Here is a 22,911-nt window from a genome sequence, read left to right as displayed (position 1 = left end):
ACTGATATATAAGTCCATGTATTATATGCCATACACTAAATAAAATACATGATCAGTTGCATATTTTAGATTGCATTATCAGTTTTTTTTCCTCCACTGAAAACCATATTTTAAGCATGCTTAAAGCATGCTTTAATTGTCATCTTGAGCAGGTGAGATAGAAAGGAAATGGATAAGAAAAAAAACATATGTTTCTGAAAGAACAATGACCCTCAAGATAAGGAATTCTTTCCAAAGAGAGAATGGGCAGCAGGGACATCGCCACACTCACCACAACATCTTGATCCACCCTCTCCCTGTTAACTCTCACTTCTTCTAGCTGCTTCTGAGCATCTTCCAAAAATTTGCTCTTGTTTTCCATCTCTTGCTTGAGAATCAGCTTTTCGTGTTGGGCCCTGATGATATATTCCTCCTGCTCTTCTTTCAGCTTCATCAGCTCCTTCAGCTTTTCCTCCTCTTCACTCAGCAGCCTAACAATATTGCAGAAGAGATAGTTACATGTCACCTTCTGAACTATTACATTGTTCAAGCTTCTGGTCATTCCAGAATTCATACCTGGTCTGTGTCACAGTGAAGAGAAACAAACAGGCTTTGCAAGAATAGTGGACAAACTGACTCCATGCTTAGAATCTGAGGTAATGCCATAGTGGAAAGATAGGGTGAGGAGTTTTGCTGTGTCCCACCTTGCATCTCTTTATGGAATGAGAATGGAAGGAAGGTTTCCGATAGCACAATTCTACGTGCATCTATTCAAAAGTGTGTCCCAATGTTTTCAATGGGGCTTACTCCCAGAAAAGTTATATGGAATTGCAGCCTGAATTTGCCAAGAAGAAGAAGTGGTAGAGGTCATTTGTGCTGGCCCTGCCACAGTTATTTCCAACATAGATGTTCCCAAAAAGAGGTACATTAGGAAGGGGGGAAAACAACAACCAAAAGGTTAAGCCAGTGTTTCTCACACCTGTCGGGACCCAATGGAGGTGAAGTTATGATGGGAAGTGATATCATCAAGCAGGAAAATTTTTTAACAATCCTAGGCTGCAAACCTACCCACACTTACCAGGGTATAAGTCCCACTGACTATCATTGTTAAAAGAATATACATAGTAGCTTGTTAAAAGTACAGATCTGTAACATTTCCCTAAATGCAGTCACATACCAATATATTAAAAATAAAATATTGAAATGAATGGGGACCCATCTGAAATTGGCTTGTGACCCACCTAGTGGGTCCTGACCCACGGTTTGTGAAACACTGGGCTAAGCTATCCCTGGACAAATCCCACTCATAAAATCCGTATATGCTATGGTGCAGTTGAAAGTTATGCCTGCTCAGACACAGTTGGCACAGAGATGTTGCAAGAAGCAATGTACAACCTTTACTGTGGGACAGCTTACAGCTCTTCCAACAAGCTAAATGGGAAGGGATGGTGAGGACCCAATGTCTGTGAGAGAGCTCACAATCACCCCAGATTAACCTTTCTCACAGTAGCTACTGCTCCAAGACTTTACTTGCAGAATGCTACTCAGGGCCAGCCCATCCATGAGGCCAACTGAAGGGGTTTCCTCAGGAACTAGATTGGTGGGGTTTGTCCACCTACTTGCCTCCACTACTCCTCCTTCTCCTTCCACTCCTTGGATTGGACAAGGAAAAGGGGGCAGAGCGGAAGTGGAAAGTGCTGAGCTAGAATCTTGGAGAGCAAGAGGGGCAGAGGCTGGCACATCATCAGGTAAGTGGGGGCAGCAGTTGGCATGCAATTTCAGGTGTCAGTAGGTCTTGGGCTAGCTGTGGTGCTACTTGATAGGAAGCCAGGGATTCATCAGCCATACCTGGCCTGTGCATATCTCACAGCCTCTTCATCTTGACGAGCTTTAACCTCCTGCTGCAGTGCATCTTGGAGTCGTTCCTGCATCTCCTCCAGTTCTGTGATGCGCTTGCGTTGACGTTCAGCTTCTGCCTCCTTCAGAACCATCTCAGCCTGCATGGAAGCACGTGCCTGCAGGTAGGTCAAGAGAACACAGTTATTAGTAGAGTCCTGTACACAGCAAACAGCAGAGGGCAGAATCAGTCACTCAAATGCAGCCTCTTTCCCAGCACTTGGGTAAACACTTTGGCAAGGCTTTTGTTCATGCTGTTAACAACCTTATTACCATTTCAGTATACAGTATATTGGTATGTGTACAAGAAAGGCTTAAACAACATAAAAAGAAACAGAACTGCCTGGAAGAAGCAGACATGGCCTGAGATCCTAGGACATCGTGGGTGGGGAAAAAAAACCTGATTGTTACTGGCTGACGGCCTCCAGTTTCCAACAGCAGAACACTTTGGATGTTTACCTCAGTAGATAATACATGAGAGAGATTGGGTGCTAAAATTATTACCACACTACTGTAAGGGATGAACCCTGGTATATGGTTGCCTGTCTGAACTGGGTGGTTTGCACAGAATGCTACGTAAAGCAAGGAAAAAATTTTTCTAATACTGTTATATAAGGGTAAGAACAGAGCAATGGGACACTCCAACATAAAACTGCTAAACTAGAACTCATCCATGAGGTGGATTCTATTTTTTTAATGTCTGAATCAAGACAATGGTTTCCTCTTTCACTAAAGCAATCCTAAGAAGATTATGTTATCACCTATTGTGAATGGGCACTATGCTTATCTTTTATATAATTAAACATTACTTACAACTGTCATGGAATTGACACAACTGTCGTATTCCATGGCCATTTGGCCCTGCAAGTAAAATTCTTTTACTTTATATTGGGGTATGCGAACTTTTCAGCAGGAAGGCCACATTATCTCTCTGACACTTTCGGGGACCGGGGGAAAAAAGAATTTACATGTCAAATGTGAATAAATATACATAAATGAATATTACAGATAGAACTTATATGAATGAATGAAGGCTGTTGCAATAGCTGAAGGCCTATAAAAGGTCTTGCAAAAAGCAAGGCCGGCCTTTCCTTCGCTGCTGCTGTTGCTTCACAGGCATAAAACAGCAAGCAGAGGAGGGAGCCCTTGGCCCGCAGCTCACACGAGAGGTCAAAACAGTCACCCTCATGCTGAGAGCAGTTGCATTGGGCCAGCATGGGCTCCAACAAGTCTCTGGAGGGCCAGAGGCTCATTGGAGACTGGGGGCTCCCTGCAGGCCAGTTTGGGGGTCCGCAAGGGCCGCACATGGCCCCCAAGCCGGGGTTTGGGCACCCCTGCTCTATATGCATGAGTGTATCTGTTAACCAAGACCTGCCTCAAAGGTCGTTATCTGGGTCCCTCTGCCACCAGATGTGAGGTAGGTGGTGGAGAACAGAGATGGAGACTTTTCTGTGGTGGAGCCCAAGCTTTGGAATTCACTCCTGAGAGAAGTTTCCTTAGTTCCAAGCAGGTTACCTTTCTGCTGCTGTATGCAACCCCCTTTACTTTCCCAAGCTTCTTAACTTTGCATTCTAAACTCTACTTCTATTAGTCATCCTAGCTAATGTGTTTTATAAAATGTGTTTTTGTTTTGCGTTAATGTTTACTGCCTGCCATTCTGAAACTAAATGGTATGGTACTGAAAAGCAGGATATTAAATAGGTGAAATGAATAAAAAAAAAATAACTGAGGAAAATGCTTCCTGCATCTGCTAAAGTGGGCTGCAGACCAAAGCTAATGCCACAATAAATCTGTGAAGACTTTAAGGTGCCACAGGAATCTTCATGTTGTTTTTTGCCAATACAAACTTCCACAGCTAAACCCTCTGGAAATATGATGGTTCATACTGACTCCTTTTACAACTATTTGCATTAGAAATGATATGAATGCCACAGATAATAGGAAATTCATAGATCATGACAAAAAAGAATTGTCTGAGTGCAGCAGCTGGTTCTCAGCCAACCTGGTTTGGGATGACCTTCTTTTAGCAAGGCCAGTAATGAAGTGAGAACCACCCCTCAGGCGGCCCAAGAAATCTTACAAGAATGACAGTAGTACTCAAAAAGTGGCCCTGGTTTACATGAGTAGAGAGGTTTTTGGTTCCTGCCCTTCTTCAGAAAGGAAGGGTGGGAAACTGGGAATGAAGGGTGGGAAACTGGGCATAGCTGGGAGGAGGGAAGACAAAAAGGCACGTCATTGGTGCGTTTATGAGCAGAAAGCTCCCAGCTGTGCTTGCCTTGGTGAAGCTGCCTCTCAGAGGACAAAGACCAAGATGACCCAACCCCCTCCTCTCTCAGACACTCCAGGGAGAGGGTCTACTCCAAGGATTGTGACCACAGAAGGCAGGACACCCCTCTATATTTTGTCCTTCTTCCCCCCAGTGATTAAACTCCCAGCAACTGAGGGAGCTGAGGGAGGGATCCCCGTGCCACAAAAATGAAATTACAGTCCCTGGTATAAAGTTCCATATGTATGTCAGATACATTATTATTATTATTATCTATATACTTTAGCAAAATAAATGATTACATAAATTATTTATCCATGTCCATAAACAGCTCAATATTTCGTCTTGCCTTTAATATGCCACAATATACAGAAAAATCATCACTGAGAAACTATCTAGTGCAAGCTTCACATATTTAACCTTAGGCCGATTTAAGTAAGACTGCCTGCAAAAGCTGACCTTCGTCACCACATCCTGTAGTGGAAACCTGATCACACAACCACATTTGCCCACAACTTCCCTTCTCCTTGTTATTACTACCTGACCATCTAGATACTCTCAATAAAGTTTTGGAATACCACAAGAAAGCCATGATGGTAAAGTTCTCCATCTCTGTCCTGTAACCACATCCATCTAGAGGGCCCTGTACTGCACTTCTCTGGAGTGTAGCAGTCTCCAAAGAAGCCTTAAACACTTACACTCTAGTTCAGCAAGACGGTCTGGACTGGATGCCCCAGAAAGGCTGTACTGCACAGGATGTGAAGCTAGGTGGCTGAACAAACTCCTGAAGTCTCATGAGATTGTATGAGCCTGTTTCATGTATTGATCTGGTATATTTTGCAATTTATGGATCCAGAACCCTCTAAGCTTTCATCCTTCACGTACTCACCTGTTCAGCTTCCTGCAGCTGTATCTCTAGCATCTTCTGCATCTCCTCATGCTGCTGCTGGCGCCGCTGCTCCTCCTCCTGCAACAGAAGCTCGGCTTGCTGCTGGGCCTCCTTCAGCAATTCCAGTTCCTGCAGCTTGCGCTCCTTCTCCTCCTGCAGATGCTTCAGGCGCTGCATCTCTTCCTCCTTGGCGGCCTTCTTTCGCTCTCGCTGCTCTCGTTGTTCCCGCCTCTTCTGCTTTAAATCCTTGTGCAGGGACTTCTTACCCTCTGCCTGTAGGCGGATGGCCATCTGGATGGCTGCCAACGGAGGAAGGGCAGAGGAGTCAATAGGGACCATGCATTTATCTGCCTGAGACAAAGGCCTGGCAAGGAGATGGAGCATTTCAGCAGCCCTGTTGCCCAGACATTTGAGATAGCTGCCCTCTTAGCTGCCACATCACAAATTCAACCAAAGCTTCCCAAGACAGAAGCCAAGTTTCCAAGTGAGACTGCAAGGTTCATAAAGCCTTGTGCCATGCAGTACTCAAACTACTGGGGGAGAACAGAAGCCATTTATGACATTCACAAGCCTCACCTCCTGAACCCCCTCTTCCCAAGTCTAGGTAAATAATGCCTCCACAGTCTTTTAAAAAACAGTCACTAAAGGAGTCCTCACAAGAAGATCAGAGGGGCCAGGGTCTCTGAGTACTTGTAGTATGGAAACATCACACAGATGCAAGAAGGGTCAGACTGGCACAACCCCATGGTTACATCAAATGCAGTGCCCTGTCTCAAACAACCACTACCATCTAGTAACAAGAAGAGGAGCCAAGATGCTTGCAGGAAATGTTTGCAAAATATTCTGCACCCAGGTCTCCAAACCTTAAGACTGGTATTAACCCCAGAGTGCAGAGACGCCTGAGGGGGGACATGATTGAGACATACAAAATTATGCATGGGAAGGATAAAGTGGATAGAGAGATGCTCTTTACACTCTCACATAACACCAGAACCAGGGGACATCCACTAAAATTGAGTGTTGGGAGGGTTAGGACAGACAAAAGAAAATATTTCTTTACTCAGCGTGTGGTCGGTCTGTGGAACTCCTTGCCACAGGATGTGTTGACAGCATCTGGCCTAGATGCCTTTAAAAGGGGATTGCACAAGTTTCTGGAGGAAAAATCCATTACGGGTTACAAGCCATGATGTGTATGTGCAACCTCCTGATTTTAGAAATGGGTTATGTCAGAATGCCAGATGCAAGGGCGGGCACCAGGATGCAGGTCTCTTGTTATCTGGTGTGCTCCCTGGGGCATTTGGTGGGCTGCTGTGAGATACAGGAAGCTGGACTAGATGGACCTATGGCCTGATCCAGTGAGGCTGTTCTTATGTTCTTTTATTCTCTGCAAAAATGGTGACACAGTTACTTTTATTTTAGGCTGTTCAAGTTAAATAGGAAGATGGGCAAAGGCCTCTTCTCTTGCCTTCGCTGCTTAGTAATTTAACTACTTTATTTCAACAAAGTAAGAGAGAGGGAACTTTGCTTTTCAAGAAGCAACAGCGTACAAGCATCACCGTACTCACCTAGCGTCCATTCCTGCCTCTGTTTGGTGTCTGAGGCACTCATTTCATACGTCCGAGAAGCTGTTTTAACACAGAACATACACCGTTTCCCATCTTTGTCAGGCAGGATCTTTAAGTCAGGAAAGAAGAAAAATTAACATCTGTCTGCAAGGCTAGCATCCCACTTCAAACAATATAAGGCACAAAAGCACCTTCAGCCTAAGAGGACATTGGTCCCTTTTCTCACAGTATCTCCTAAACCTGAAGTAACACCATCCCCAGGGCCATGCCACCATGTTTAGGAGAAGACCCCCCTCCAATCTTGTACTATTTCTCCACAGTGGGACAACTAAGGGCTCATTCACATGAGCATTTTTATCACCTGATAATCAGAAGTATCACAAGTTCACATACATACAGTATAAGAAAGGGGTATTTATGGAGCAGTTTGTACAGATAGACCCTTGTCATCACATATATACTTATAACTGAGGTAACCTAACAAAAATGATAAGCCTAACCCTTAGGGGTCAGTTAGAAGGGCATGCAAATGCATGGTATCATTGCTGTATTTCATTTTATTTTTCTAAACACTGCTAGGGGGAAGTGCACCCAATGGTCCAAAACCGCAGCAGGGGAGTTTAGGAGTCAGAGATCTTGAGGACTTAGCACTCACTGTAGTTTCTAATCTGCTAATGTGTCCCACCTCTCCATTCCCTGGGCTACTTATAATTGTTTTTAAAAAGAGCTTCCATTGACTTTCAGTAATTTTTTTTTTTTGCTTGTTACCATAAATAGTGCAGAGGGAGCACATGATCAAGTTAGAAAATGCAACAGGGTTAAATGCTTAAGCTCAAACACCCCACCATGGCTCCAGGCCATTTTGCACAGCCCCTCTGGTGCTGTTTGTTTAAAAAAAAAAAAAATCAGTGACAATCGCACACATTGGTGTACATGATTAACTGAGCCCTAAAGGACTGCAATACAAAACTGACCATGCCCAGAGTCCATATTCAACCCCAGTTCTCCTCAGGCCTTGAATGCCATGCCAGAAATACACAGAACGGAAACCTCTCCTTTTTCAGTTTTCTCCATCCTCTCCCAGATGGAAAAATTGCACAAATGGTACCTAGTCCTCACACACAGACTCTGAGTGGCATGGTGTGGTGGCCAGCTGCACAGCCAGACAAACCTGGAAGAGGTGGCCAGAAGTTGCAAGAGCACAAGGCCTGCTGGGATACTCCCCTGCTGGCTTGCTGAGAGAGGTGGGCATATACACCAAGGCCTGATAGACCCAAGCAACCAGAGGCATCACTAGGGTTTGCATCATCCAGTGCAAGAGCTCATTACATCACCTCCATGATGGACTTCCTCCAGTACCGACCATACAAATAAATCATACACACAGCCTAAATGCATTGGCATCACTAGGGTTCGTGTCGTTCCCATTAATTTTATGTATTTTAATATATAACAGTACAGATCACTCAACAAATCAGTAACAAAAAACCAGTGTCCAACTTGATGACACACTACTGAAAAGGAATTCTAGTATTAGCTCTGATACATGGAAATGAGACCTGTCTCATACCAACACCTTATTGGTTCCCTGCTGTGTCATAATAACAGCTCATTGGCTCTCAGAACAATCAGTCTCATTGGTCAGTTTTGAGATAAAGAAATCTACTTTTTGCTACATAAAAGCAGTTGTGTTTTCTTTTTCTGGTTAATAGGCCATAACATTTAATAAGATATAGATACTTCAGTTTGATTTGTTTTAGTACATTTTTTATGAAATTACCTTTTCAATGATATATAACATGATAGTATTATTCATAAATACAAATTTCCCAAAATCTTTCCAAAATTTTGGCCACTAGTTGTATCACATATATCCTCAAGGGTGTCACCTAGTGAAGTCTGCATTCCCCTAGTGACACCACTGTGGGTGACACCAGCAGCACAGGATGCTCAACCCCGCTTGGCTCTTGGCCTGTAGGAGCCCATTCAGGTGGAGCTGGGAAGCAGGCAAGACAAGGAGGCAGGAAGTAGAAAGGGTAGGACCTCTTTCTGGAGCCACAGCAGCCAGAAGGAGGGGGCAGACCAACAAAACCTTTTGGTGTCACCCCTCCATGGTGTTATCTGATGTGGTACGTAGCCCATGCAGCCCCTAGTGTCGCCACTGCAATTACCTCCACACATGAATTTCTGTCCAAAGAAATGCTCCCCTTTTTCTCCTTGCGTTCTTCACTCATATAGTAAGAGAGATCACTGGGCTTTAGTGTGAACCATCGCTCAGACCAGTTCCTCCTCAGATTTCCTTTCTTCCATAGATAACCCTGCTCCCAAGTAAAGCAAGTGGAGAACAGAGAGAGGCAGACATGTTATAAACAGAGAATTGCATCAAAGGTCTTTGCAAGACTCATCTGTATCATAGGTATAACATGAATTAATCCTGACAAAGAACAATTCATGTTACCCACTTGACAATGAATGCATAGATTTGTGCAGCTAGATCTATGCAGATTTCAACATGTAGTAAAGCAGTTATGTGAAGTGCCAATACAAGTCACTGTTTCACCATTCAACACACTTTTAGCAGCTTTGTTGTGGTGCAGTGCATAGCGATGGAGTTGCAAGCCCTGTGCATGATGAAGCAATCACATGTGCACTGAGCACTTTCACTATGCACTGAACTCCATATCAATCAGGCCATTTTGCCACTCTAAGCATGGCAACACAAACTTATCTCAACTGGATCTCAGTTCATCTCTTAAAGAAAAATCTAAGTGTATGCATACGTGCATATTCTCTGGTGTACTGTATATTCTATATACAGTAAATTATTATGTATACTAGCATCATATAATAACGCATCCAGGTGGCAGCTTCCCATATGGCTTAGCACTAAAGAAGCAGAGAAGAAGGAAGAGATTCTAACAGGCATGGGACTGTGTTTGATAGTCCCAGCTATTGAATATGACACATGCTGATTATACTAGTCACTGTTCTGCCATAAGAGACTAGCATGAATCAGCACAGTACCATTGTGGCTTTTGGGTATTAGGAGCGCTGACTTGTTTTCCATCTTCCTTGTGCAGCAGCCTTTGCCAAATGGCCTATTTCCTCACTAGCTGCAGGCATTTCCTCCACAACTGTAAGCTCAGAGCACTTCCACAAAAAGAGATTCTTAACTATCAGCCAAACTGATTTGGTACACTTAACACCTTTGAGCCATAAGAGTGCTCTGTAGATTTCTGCTGGTCCAAAAGCAGACCAGGATCTAGCAGCATTAGCTAATGTAGCACATTCTAAAATAGGGATGTGGTCACCTGTGCCTCCAGGGTTTTGTTCCAATGGGCAACTCCACATCTTAAGAGTTAAGATAGGACATCTGAAGCATACAGGAGGACAAGTACTCCAAAAATAGGGCACCAAGGAAGATGAGTCTTACCAGTTCTTTATTGGCACCTTGTGCCACTATAAAGTTCCCCACTTCTGCAGTGGCAGGATACTCATGCTTCTAGGAGAATATATGCAAAGCTAGAACTATGGCTACCAGATAAGTACAGGTGGAGCCTATTTATCTGTGTTAGTTCCATTCCATGACTCAGCGCAATTAACAAAAACTGCATTGTGCTAAATTCCATACAGTTACACAAATACACTGCAGCCTGACACTTCCGGATGGAAGGAAACTAAGGCAGCTGTTATCAATCCCCTCCCCTCCGCTCCACACGCAGCCCTCCCCATTGCCAGCTGCCCAGCTTCTTTCACAGTTGGGATGCTGATCTTTTAAGAGTCCAGCCCTATGAGTTTCTACTCAGAAGTAAGCCCCATTCCAGTCAATGGGGCTTACTCCCAGGAAAGTGTGGAGAGGATTATAGGCTATATCTCATGCTTTGCTTGGTGGGAAGGCTTGCTTGTGTTGGTGATTGCCTGCACCATGGGGGGGGGGGTTGCTTGTGTTGGTGATTGCCTGCACCATCTCAATGGGGGGGAATTTGGCAAACACTTCCTAGGTTTTTTTAAGCAATCCCCTCTGTTGCTACCACACCTGCCCTTGAGTGAGTGAGTGAGAGAGAGAGAGAACTCCACCTTGCTGCAGGTGTTCTGGCTACAGAGATTTTCAGCACCCCCCCTTCCCCTCTTCAGCCTCTTTACTGGCTCAGGGGCTCCAGGAGTGTTACTGTTCCTTTGCAAGGGGAACCTCTTCCAGGGCTACAGGGCTATTTCCCTGCCTGGGCAAGGCAGAGCCTTTTTGCAGTGTTTTGGGCTGCCTAGAAATGGATCAAGATGCCAGTGCAGGGCAAAGGAGGTAAAGGTGTGTGCAACTTTCAGTTCCCCCACCCCATTCGAATTGAGAAAAATCTGTGAATAAATAGGCTGCACCTGTATATAGTAAGCTCACCAAAAGAACAAATGAGAACTCAAATTTCAATTCATACTCTCTAGCTAGTTGATGTAGCTTTCTTTTAAGAGGTATTCCATTCTACAGCCCCTTTTACTGTCATGTTAAACCATGTTTCCTATGCATTTAAAACCCTAGTGATGTCCAAAAGAAAATGCACACCATCTATATCAAACCAATGACTACATTTTGAGAGAGAAAGAAATGGTCCTCAGCTGGACCTCCTTATCTCTAGGTGATACAGCAGGACAGGTTTATTTGCAGTTCATTTATAAGTATTTATAAGGTTTATTGCAGTTCATTTATAAGTATTTCTAGCTACTCAAGTGAAACATACCTGTTTCAGCACATCCCCAATGATCTCCTGGTAAACCTCTTCAACTGCCATGCTAATGGCTTCGCGCTCAATTCCCCGCAGGAACCGGCCTGAATTTACCAAATCCAGGAATTGCCAGACTGTCAAGCCACTCTGCTGCTGGGCCTCCTGGGAAAGGTAGTCATCTAACTCTCCGCTGTTGAGCTCAATGTTCATGGCTGTACAGATCTTCTTCAGGAGGTACTCCACCTGAAACAAGTGGAGGAAGTCAGCAGGGAAGGAACTAAACATACTGAATAGCTTACCTCTTGGCATCAGTTGTAGTTCAGATTTCCCTTTGGGATCACATCCATTTCCTTGCTACTCAGAGGTTTGTGACATTTCATCCCAACAGCCTTTCCTGTCTCAGGTTATCCTAATTTCCCATAGGCATATGAATTTTGAACTCCCAACATATGAATTTTTCCTTTGAGGTTGTAACTTTCTACCACAAACCTTCTAGCCCAAAGTTCTGAAAATTTAGGAGACATTTAAATCAATTACAATACATGTTTTTTGGAATTACTTTCCAATTACACAATCTTATTTTACTTGAATTGGATATGTGTTAGCATTGGAACTTTCTCTGATCTGGTTGTTTCTGCTGACTGCAGAAATATTAATCCCAGAAGAGGCATTTAATTACTCATTTCCTCACTGCAGACAGTGCAACTGCTTGGTCATTTTTATAACTTTTATTGTGGTATCCTGATTGCACTTTGGCAGAAACATACATACATACATACAAAACAAAAGAACAAGTGATCCAGCTACAAAGAGAAAGCAGGTGATTAAAAGGCAAGTGGCAAGTAATGCAAAAAATACAGGCAAGGAGGCAGGGCATCATCAAAGGCCTCAGGATTACTTCTCATACTATATATCTCCATAGCACTTTACCAGTCCACACTTAACAAGTTCATAATACAATTGCCACAAGTCATCTCTTAACAAGGATAAAAGAATAATGGAGGAAACACTAGTAATGAATAGTTTAGTAACGACAACATCGGGAATAATGGATGTTAATTGCAGAGAAACAAATCTAGTGTGGAAGCAGCCATAGAGACCCAACCTACTCCCATGAGGTCATATTTGAGTGAGGTCTTCTTCACAATCATCACAAATAATCATAATTATTTATAATCAAATAATATAATTATTTTAAATTATAATAATAAATTATTATAAATAATTTTCAAAGTATTACTTTTACCACCAACAGGGAGCAAGTGCAGTCTGTCCCTGGTCTGTCTCCCTGGCTATAGGCCTTCCTTCTTTGCCTCTTTGCCTCAGACTGTTGGCCAAGCGTCTCTTCAAACTGGGAAAGGCCATGCTGCACAGCCTGCCTCCAAGCGGGCCGCTCAGAGGCCAGGGTTTCCAACTTGTTGAGGTCCATTCCTAAGACCTTCAGATCCCTCTTGCAGATGCCCTTGTATCACAGCTGTGGTCTACCTGTAGGGCGCTTTCCTTGCACGAGTTCTCCATAGAGGAGATCCTTTGGGATCCGGCCATCATCCATTCTCACGACATGACTGAGCCAACGCAGGCGTCTCTGTTTCAGCAGTGCATATCGCAGCTGTGGTCTACCATTCTTGGGAAAGTGGTACTTGCGCGCGCGCGCACACACACACGGCTGAAAAGCCCTTGTCAAGATACACCTTGAGAATTCTAACATTTTTAGATTGTGAGCCCTTTTGGGACAGGCAGCCATTAGTTGTTTGTTTGATTTTCTTTGTAAACCGCTTTGTGAACTTTCCGTTGAAAAGCGGTATATAAATACTGTTAATAATAATAATGATAATAATCCTTGATTACAGATTACTACATTGTACTGCTGAATATACAGAATATGAAACAAGCATCAACCAGGTTAATTCTGGTTTAGGATTGCAAGCCAGGATAGTGTAGTGGTTAGAGAGTTCAACTTAGACCTAGTAGATCCAGTTTCAAATGCCCGCTTAGCCTAGTGGCATCGCTAAGGGGGTGCAGGGGGTAGCAGTTGCACCGGGCATCAAGTTTTAGGAGAGCAACAAGCTAGGCTTGACACTAGTGGCCAAAATTGTGAAAAAATTGGTATGTATGAATAATACCACCATGTTATATATCATTAGAAAGATAATTTAATGCAGAATGCAATGAAAGAAACCACATTGGAATATCTGTATTCTATTAAAGGTTATGGCCAATTAACCAGAAAATGAAGACACAACTGCCTTATGGAACAAAAAGTGGATTCTGACCTATGAGACTGATTGTTCTGAGAGCCAATGAGATGTTATTATGATACAGTATTGAACCAATAAGGTGTTAATAAGAGTCAGCTCTCATTTCCATGTATCATAATATAGTTACCCCCGCAAACTAGCTAAAGAGGCACTTTTTCAAGTAATTTTCCTTGTATATTTAGCAGGGGAGAATAACTGTTCCTCTTTACCCCAGAACAGTGTCTCTAACCAATAAAGGGCACACTTTTTATTTCTTTACTTAATTAAATTTGATTTTGTTGTTGGTGAGGACAAAAGGAGGGGAGGAATTATGTACACCACCCTGAGCTCCTTGAAGGAAGGGTGGTATAAAAATGTGAAAATAAATAAATAAATAAACTTGGTGTGACTGTGGTTCAAGTAAGAAAGACAGTTCAAGCTTTTTTTTCAAGATGTGAAGAACAGGAAACAGCTTGGTGAAAAGCAGGAAGTGTAGCTGGTGACTGTGTGTGTGCATGCAGTGTCTTTTTCTGCTGAACTACAAAGGGGAAGGAGCAAGAATTGTCATCTGGGTACAGGGGACAAAGACACTGACAGTTGCCATTCCGTCTGATGTCAGCCAATGAGCTCAGCAGAAACAGTGGCAGTTACAAAAACTGAGAAGATGTGACTCTTTCTGGCAAAGCTTTTATTGGCCTTGGGGCCAGAGTAAATGGGATTTTAGTTCTTGCTCTTTGGATTTACAAACCACCTGATAGAAGCTTTGCCTCTGGCTCGGAGGAGCAAATAAATCTCTCTCCTTCCAATATGCCTTGTGGAATTTAGAGATTATTACTCTTGTTAGTAGCTTTGCTTGACTGAACAGCATTTCTTTCTTGTAATTAACCCTTTGGGTAGAATCAGCATGTTTCAAAGTCAAACATCAGCATGCTCAGAATGGGTGTGGTTCAGACCAGCAGTTTTTCAGTTTACAAAAAAAAAAAAAAAATCACACAAGGAGTTGATGCACACTGCATCCTCCATCCTGCCATTCTTCCTGCTTCACAAACTGCCTTTCTTTTGTTCATTTCTCCACACCACAGCATGCAGCCCATTTTAAAAATATGCATTTTTGCCTGACCAACCTATATAGAAGTCTCATGCTGTCCCACTTCCTGTCCATTGTTCCACTGCACCTTCATCACTATAGCTGCTTTAAAAAAACATACACAATACATGAAAAACCAAGTGACCTATCATTGCAACTGTCCACCCATCACATAGACACTTTGTCAATTTCACTTTCCAGCAGAAGCTAACTCCACAATAACCACTCTGTGATTCCCCCAAACCAAGACACTGCACAGTCCTATCTCAGAATCCTGCCCCCATGCCACCTGAACACTGCTGTTTTGGACAAACTGTATCAAATGCATCAGCTGTGTAGGAGTGTGACTGTGCAAATTCAACATCTATGAACCAAAAATGTGCAGTTTTAGAAGGGTAAACATATACGTATTGGAAACACACAAAGATTAATTGTAAGACACTGAGAGCAAAAAGTGAAATGTGACAAAAACAGTAGAGAATAAAGTTGCTCAACAGTGCAAAACAGTACTTTCTACAGAAGGGTAAATACCAGGCTCAGCAGTCTGTAGGCATAGGAAGAAAATCCTGTACAGGTACTAACTTGTATGAACCTTTTACTGTATTTGCCAGTGCAAGGAAAAAATACTCTATATTGTCTATGGCAGTGATTTTCAACCACTGTGCTGTGGCACATTGATGTGTCACAAATGGTTCACAGGTGTGCCATGGGAGTTTGGGCCATTTAATAAATGGCCATTTATAAGTATGGCCATTGGGAGAACTGAGCCCCCCACCAGCAGCATGGTGTGCCTTGTTAATTGTCAAAAAACTGATGGTGTGCCTTGACAATTTTAGTGGCTTGTCAGTGTGCCATGAGATTTTTTAAAAAGGTTGAAAATAGCTGGTCTATGGTATTGAGAGAGTGTTAGAGAACTGACACACATGACTCTTGATCACAAGATAACAATACTTGGATGTACAGGATGCAATTTTGAGTAATGTTACGTGAGGGGTTGCACAATATGCATCTGTAGATCTATGTACAAAACTCTAGGCTAACCAGTTTTAGGGCCCAATCCTATCCAACTTTCCAGTACCATTGCAGCTGCAGTGCAGTCTTGAGGTAAGGGAATAAATGTTTCCATATCATGAGGAGGCCTCTGTGACTGCCCCACCACCACAGGATTGCAGCACACACCCCACTGGAACAGCTGCACCGGCACTGGAAAAGTGGATAGGATTGGGCCCTTAGATAGCTATCCTGCTCATACAAATGGGCTTTACCCAGCTTGCTATAGTCTCGCAGCTGAGCCAAAAACAATGCAAAACATGTTTTGCGTGACTAATTCCTTACAGCAAGTGCAACAAACAAGGAGGAAAATTACTTAAAAGCAGTCCTACCTCATCTGGAACCATAACAAGAGGATATTTGTCTTCAGATAAGAAATTAAAGAGACACCAGAGCTTGAAAGCATCTTCATGGGACACAACACTGTTCCCATTCCGGTCTGGCTTGTAATTCTTTTTTGCTGTCAGCGTCCAACAAAGTTCATCAAAACTCTCCTTGACAAAAGCACCTTCTTCTACCTGCATATAAACAGCATAGATCACTCCAGTTTTCCATTATTTCTGCACAGTTATAGGATCAGGATCATTATGTAAGTCATGCTGCAAAAGTAGCCTGGCAAGTTTTCAACGCAATACTATCACATGTTTCTATCTAGTATTCTTATCAAAGAACCACAAAACACTCTGAGAACCACCCTCTGTCAGACAAATAATCATGCCTATTCTCATTTAATAAAGACATGAGAAATGAAAAGTAGGGCCCGATGCAGTCTGGGGCAGAGTTCTTTATCTTGGAATACTGTAAAATAGAAGACTTTTAGGCTCCTATCCACACTTACCTTGGAGTAATTCCATTTATTATAATGGGACTTACTTCTGAGTAGACATGCATAGGATTTTAAGCAGCTTATCATATAGGAGTAAAGTTTAAGGGCCCAATCCTATCCAACTTTGCAGCACTGGTGCAGCTGCAATGCAGCCCCCAGGTAGGTGAACAAATGTTCCCATACCTTGAGGAGGTCTCTGTGAGTACCTCCCCACAACAGGATGCAGCACAGGTCTCATTGGCACAGTTGCACCAGCATTGGAAAATTGGATAGGATTGGGCCCTCAATGGGCACACCAGTAGTAAGGCCAAATTGAATCAAACACTGGAACTGTTCTCTGAAAACCTGACCATCATAATGTTGCCCTTTGCCAATTTCATGATGGCTCAGTCTTTGGCAAATGAAGAAAGATTTATCAGCCAGCAAAACACACTTGTTGATCTTACCCAGAAGCCTGTCTTCAGCACTATCTAAAGGGTGCAATTTTAGGTCCCTGTTTCTATTTTTCCTTTTAGCTCATATAGGAGGGAGAAATACTACTCATGCTTAGATCTTCATGATCTATACAAATAATAAGAGTACAGGAGCTTCATTCTCTTGTGTGTATGGTAATGATTACCAGTAATCAGTAATGATTAGTGATGGGCAGACCCCCCTTTACTCGCTTTAGAATTGCCTTTACATTTATGAGGTTCCATGGCAAATGGCTCAGAAAAAGCTCACCTGTGTTCCAAGAGCTTTCTAACAGCTTGCAATGTTGGTACGTGGGTGCTGATGCAAGTTAAGTGTATTATCCCCTGAGGATTTATTTCATAACCTTGATTTATGAAACACATTTTTCAGCTTCCATTCCACCACCTAAGGTAGTTTACAACAGTAAATAAAAACACTATCAAGCAGCAAACCCAACAGCAAGGCAGAGTGTTTCAGGGTTGTGTGTCTGTGTTTGGGGCAGGAGGTTGCGCTTGCTTGCGAAATCGGAAGCAACTTTCATGGCTAGTTGCTTGCCATTGCTTCATGATTTCATGCAGCCCAAGATAAACATGACATCAATGCACTAGACAGATGCATTCATTCCCCAGCTGGCTGATGGGAACAATAGGCATTCTAAAAACAGCCATCACTAGTCATGGCCAGGAGATGCTTGGAAATTCAACCACCACCCAGGAACAAATGGAAGTTTCAGATTTGGATGGGAGAACAACCAGATGTCTGCAAAAAAAAAAAGAACTGACCCAAATAGTACAGTCAAGTCAAAATGATCTTTTAATGTTGCTTTTTTATTGTAGAAAAGAAAGGAAAAGGCCTCTTCTTTTCCAGTTACCCTCAACATTTCACCTATTTTTCAGTCAACACTTGAATACTAACCACACCCCATCAAAGCTGTGTAAAATTCCCTTAAGGCTGATTTTTTAAAGGCTCTATGCAGGGAACCATGCAGTTGTTGAGATAGCCCACAGGAATGGCCCAAGGAATTTCCCAAGTCTGAGTCCCCTCCCCTTGACCACCACACTCCCAAATTGCAATTTCCAGGTCCCCAATCTATTTCCCACAGAATGAAAAGCACTTTTCTAGTTAAAATCCATAGATTACGCTTTACTGGGATGTAGCCAAGGTTTTTAATTCTCTCTCTCTCTCACTCTCTCTCACTCACACATAAAACTATGCAGCAAACAAAGTGGTATAGATTTGTTGCTTGTATCTTTAAATGGAGAGATGGGAATTTGCTTGCTTGCATACCCTGTTGGCACTTGCATGACTAGTCTCTAGCTATTGTTTAATGAATAATGCCAACAACACACTAGACAGATATGCCAGTTCTGCAACTTGAAGATGGGAACAATAACCATCATACAGTAACCACCACAATTCCTACGTTTTTGTATATAAATTGGCATTCAGGTCATTCAGAATGGCAGTGACTGGCAGCCATCCAGGAATCCAGCATGTATCCAATGACTCAGGCCCGTGCCTTACCCCGGGCAGGAATAAGGTCAAAATACTCCGCACAATGCCTAGCTGGAACTTATTGATATGAGTTCTGGAAATAGTGGATTGTCAATTAGCCCTAAAGCCTTAGGCTTAATGCAATAGGGACTCTGCTAAAGTTTTGCAGGATTCACACTGCTAAAGCCTATTTCGTCTTGCTCATGTCTTACAGTTCTGTAAAGTGCACCTTTTACTTCAGGGCTGAAAGCTCAGAGCACCTAATTCCTGATGTTACCCTTCATTAATTTGCCTGTATGGTGTTCAAGCATTAAATTCAGGGCAGGAGGTCTGGCTCAGTTGGTAGAGCTGCCGCCTTGTATGCCTGAAGGTCTGAGGCTGCCAGTTCGAAACAACCAGAAGTACCTGAGAACTGACGACACGCTGATATACTGATGAGCTGACCCTAGGTGGCAGAGAGGAGTTGAGTGGAGCGTGGGAGGCGAAGGGCCAGAGAGAGGCCAGACCGGGAAGGAATCCAGCTGGAACGAGGAGTTCTATGAAAGACTAGAACTATTCAATTGTAAAAATCCCTACGGGGGGGGGGGGGGGTTTAGAACAGCCTGCCTATGTAAACCGCCTTGGATTAAAGTCTGAGGAGAAATCTGATGAACAAAGAAAGGCGGTATATAAATACCTGTATAAATAAATAAATAAATTCAAGGATATCCACACAAAGCTACAGTTCTAGTTTGCAGCAGTATGACATAAAGCAGTGGTTCTCAAACTTTTAGCACCGGGACGCACTTTTTAGAATGAGAATCTGCCAGGACTCACCAGAAATGATGTCATGACCGGAAGTGACATCACCAAGCAGGAAAATTTTTTGACCATCCAAGGCTACCCACACTTACCCAGGAGTAAGTCTCATTCGCTATCATTGTTAAAAGCATATACATAGTAGCCTGATAAAAGTACAGTTGCGTAACAAAGCTGGAGTGAAAGGAGGCTGACAGTTGCAGGGTAGAGAGTGAGAGATGCAATGCAAATAAAGTTCTGTAGTAAAAACTCAGCATTTCCTTACATCTTGGGAGGAGACTTTGAACCTTTAGCAGCCATTGCCCAGATTGGGTTTTATTTAATCACACAACAGAGTTACTTGGCTTAGCATTGCTAGGAGGTTGTTATCACCAACTGTGAATTGTCACTGTGCTTATCTGGTATGATGCTTTTTAAGCCTTTAAAGAGATTAAGGCTTTGCATTTTCTCTTACATTTGATTCTGCTGTTTTCAACTTCTTTTAGTTATGTGCCTGAATATATTACATACCTGCCTGTTGGGGATTTCACTTCAGGTATCTAATTTTTGTAGCCCACAAAAACTTATGCCCCCATAACTGCGGATTCACTTATGCACAGATTTAGGAGGGTCCTCTCATGCACCACCCCGTCCTCTGAGGTCTGGAAAGCCTCCCTAATGCTTTTTAAAGTCATAAAAACACCACTTCCGGTTTTGACAAAAAACCAGAAGTTGCTTTTTTTCTTTTAAATTGTCATTCTGAGGTAGCAGAGGCTGCAGGTAGACACGTGCAGCCTCTGCAGTGCTCAGAATCTCTAGGGTTCAGAATAGCTCAGTTCCCCTACCCTCAGAGAGAGGGATGGGGTGTCCCTGTTATCCACCATTTCATATAACCGTGGGGGGTTCCAGAACCCCCCTGTAGATACCAGGGCACGCCTACTGTACTACAGTACATTTGTTAGTCTTCAAAGTGCTACAAAATGATTTGTTGATTTGCTGCTACAGACTAAGGGCCCAATCATATCCAACTTTCCAGCACCAGTGAAGCCACAATGCGGCCCTGAGGTAAGGGAACAAATGTTCCCATACCTTGAGGAGGCCTCTGTGACTGCCTCCCCACCACAGGATGCAGTGCACGCCCATTGGCATGGCTACACCAGTACTGGAAAATTGGATAGGATTGGGCCCTAACACAGTTACCTCTCAGAAAATTTTCCACATTGTTAAAACTTTCCTAACAACTGAGGCCAAGCTAGAAACAAGTTCAAGACCATGGTGCAGGGGGAAGGTCTTCCACCCTTTCCCCATGCACTATTTTTGCAACAGAGTTTACTCCCTCCCCCAAGCTGGTATTTATCATTATAGATAAAACATTTGAATGTATAGTTCTCTTATCAGGAGAGGGAAAGTGAGTGTTTGTGTTTTTCTGGGAAAATGGTGAGTGGGGAAAGAGTTAAAAACCCCTTTCACCGTAATATTAGTCCATATTCCCTGACCCTATGGCTATTTACAATAGTTTAAAGAGACGAGAGATGCATTCACAAAATTTTGTCCTCTCATGTAGCCTGGTTCTGAGAGCTAGAAACCTGCTAATTTGGAAACAGTAACTGTGCTTAATGATTTGAGATTCCATGGCATGCAAAGGGACCTACATATAGCTATAACCTTTCATGGAGTAAAACCCAACATAAGCCACTTAGGGCCTAATCCTATCCAATCTTCCAGTGCCGGTGCAGCTGTGTCAATGGGGTGTGAGCTGCATCCTGTGGGGGGGGGCAGTCACAGAGGCCTCCTCAAGGTATGGGAACATTTGTTCCCTTACCTCGGGGCTCCATTGTGGCTTCACCAGTGCTGGAAAGTTGGATATGATTGGGGCCTTAGCTAGCAATCCTAAACACCCTACTGAGGGAATAAGTACCATTGAACACAGTGGAACTTGCTTCTGAATAGACATGCATAGGATTGAGTGGCACGTCTTCTATAGGTATACTCTTGACTTTTTCCCTGTAGGGGGAAAATGGTCTTTTGCAAAGAGAAGTGTCCCTTGTCTTGATCTCAAAACAGTATGTCCTCATAGCAGATGGTAAATTTAAATGGTCTCTGTGACATGACCATTTATTTAGTCGTTTATTTTAAAGCAATACTTTCTTTATGTGCATGTCTTTTGCTTCTTTCACACTTGAGTACTTTTGCTGCATGCAGCTGATTGCTAAATGCTGAGTCACTGAAACCAGCACCTTTTCTGCACACTGTTAATTGAAGGAGATTGCCAAATTAACAGAGACTGTCATCATACTGCACTCCTGGCTGGAGGCAGGCTAAGCCTGTTGGCTGGCGGTCACAGTGCCAGGCAGACTTTAACAGACTTTAGCAATTGCTTCTGGACAAAAATGTTAGCCCTGTTCTTGTGGATCCTCCCAGCTCCCTTACAAGGAATCGTTTTATGCTCATGAACTGAAGCTGCATTTAGCCTCAGCAAGGTATTACCCTCTGCTGCTCTGGGGTGGAGAAAATCATTGCACACAAAGCTTGCGTTCTCAAGGATTGACCAGAAACGATGAAGCTGTCATAGATTTTTCCTCCCTCCACAAGCCTGAATGAGACAGCCCACAGCATTCCCCTTTAAGGAACAAAGATGCCTTTGAAACATAAGGGAGAGGGTAAAGCTGCTACCACTGGCTGCCACATGAAATAGGATTTAACTCATACTGAAATACTCTGATGTTTCTCAGGGGCAAACCACACAAACACATAATTCCTGCTCCAGAGGCAAAGTTCCAACTGGAAGCACCTCACATTTCCAGTCACATGGAGTGGCAATCCATGTCAGAACCAGGTGCAAGGGAAGGGGTAGTTCATTCTTCCCCTCCCCCTCCCACACACACCATTCAGGGAATGGATAGTGTGGATGCAGAGATGGTCTTTTCCCTCTCACACAACACCAGAACCAGGGAACATCCACTAAAATGGCAGGTCAGGAGAGTTAGAACAGACAAAAGGAAATATTTCTTTACCCAGCATGTAATTAGTCTGTGGAACTCCTGGCCACCTGATGTGGTGATGACACCTGGTCTAGATGTCTTTAAAAGGGGATTGGGTAGATTTCTGGAGGAAAAATCCACAACAAGTTACAAGCTGATGAGTATGTGCAATCTCCTGGTTTTTGAACTCAGTTGCAGACCTGGCCCCTGTATTGCCACAGGGCACAGAACTGCAAAATGCCTCCCCCCCAAGAGGAGATTTATCTCCATGATGGAGCCTCATGCGACATCCACTGGTGCTCCAAAAGCCTTCTGAGGCCTCTGGTTTTGGGGGAAAGGCTTTCCAAGAGCCAGTGGATGCAGGGGCATCCTGGTCCTCGGAAGGGCTCTGGAGGGCAAGCAAAGGCGGCAGCACAGTGGTGCCATCCCCACAGGCATGGCACCCTGGGGATTTTGCCCCCCTGAGCTTTCCAGGACTGCCACTGAGGTAGATTACCTCAGAATTCCAGATGCAAAGAAGTGGCAACAGGATACAGGAATCTTATTGTCTTGTGTGCTGCTCCCTGAGGCATCTGGTGGGCCACTGCAAGATACAAGAAATTGGACTAAATGGACCTTTGGCCTGATTCAGCAGGGCTCTTCCTATATTTTTTACTATTTTAACCTGAAAATTACCCCACTAAAGCAGCATTTGCTTTA

At 43.4% G+C, this 22,911-nt stretch overlaps 1 protein-coding gene across 1 annotated transcript in view; it reads right to left on the bottom strand.

Moving 5' to 3' along the window:
- DEF6 (DEF6 guanine nucleotide exchange factor) overlaps positions 1-22,911 on the bottom strand; it is a 50,899-nt gene that overhangs the window by 5,374 nt on the left and 22,614 nt on the right. The window contains exons 3-9 of the mRNA XM_066623353.1: positions 16,014-16,199; positions 11,323-11,550; positions 8,767-8,913; positions 6,596-6,704; positions 5,031-5,329; positions 1,828-1,994; positions 272-470 (exon numbers count right to left, since the gene is read on the bottom strand). Of these exons, the coding sequence (XP_066479450.1) occupies positions 272-470; positions 1,828-1,994; positions 5,031-5,329; positions 6,596-6,704; positions 8,767-8,913; positions 11,323-11,550; positions 16,014-16,199 (1,335 nt within the window). The remainder of the gene's footprint in view (positions 1-271; positions 471-1,827; positions 1,995-5,030; positions 5,330-6,595; positions 6,705-8,766; positions 8,914-11,322; positions 11,551-16,013; positions 16,200-22,911) is intronic.

The sequence above is a fragment of the Tiliqua scincoides genome, chromosome 4, assembly GCF_035046505.1.
Source record: "Tiliqua scincoides isolate rTilSci1 chromosome 4, rTilSci1.hap2, whole genome shotgun sequence".
Taxonomy (NCBI): domain Eukaryota; kingdom Metazoa; phylum Chordata; class Lepidosauria; order Squamata; family Scincidae; genus Tiliqua; species Tiliqua scincoides.
Note: the sequence above shows the minus strand (reverse complement) of the source record. Positions and strands in the feature narration are given on the sequence as shown.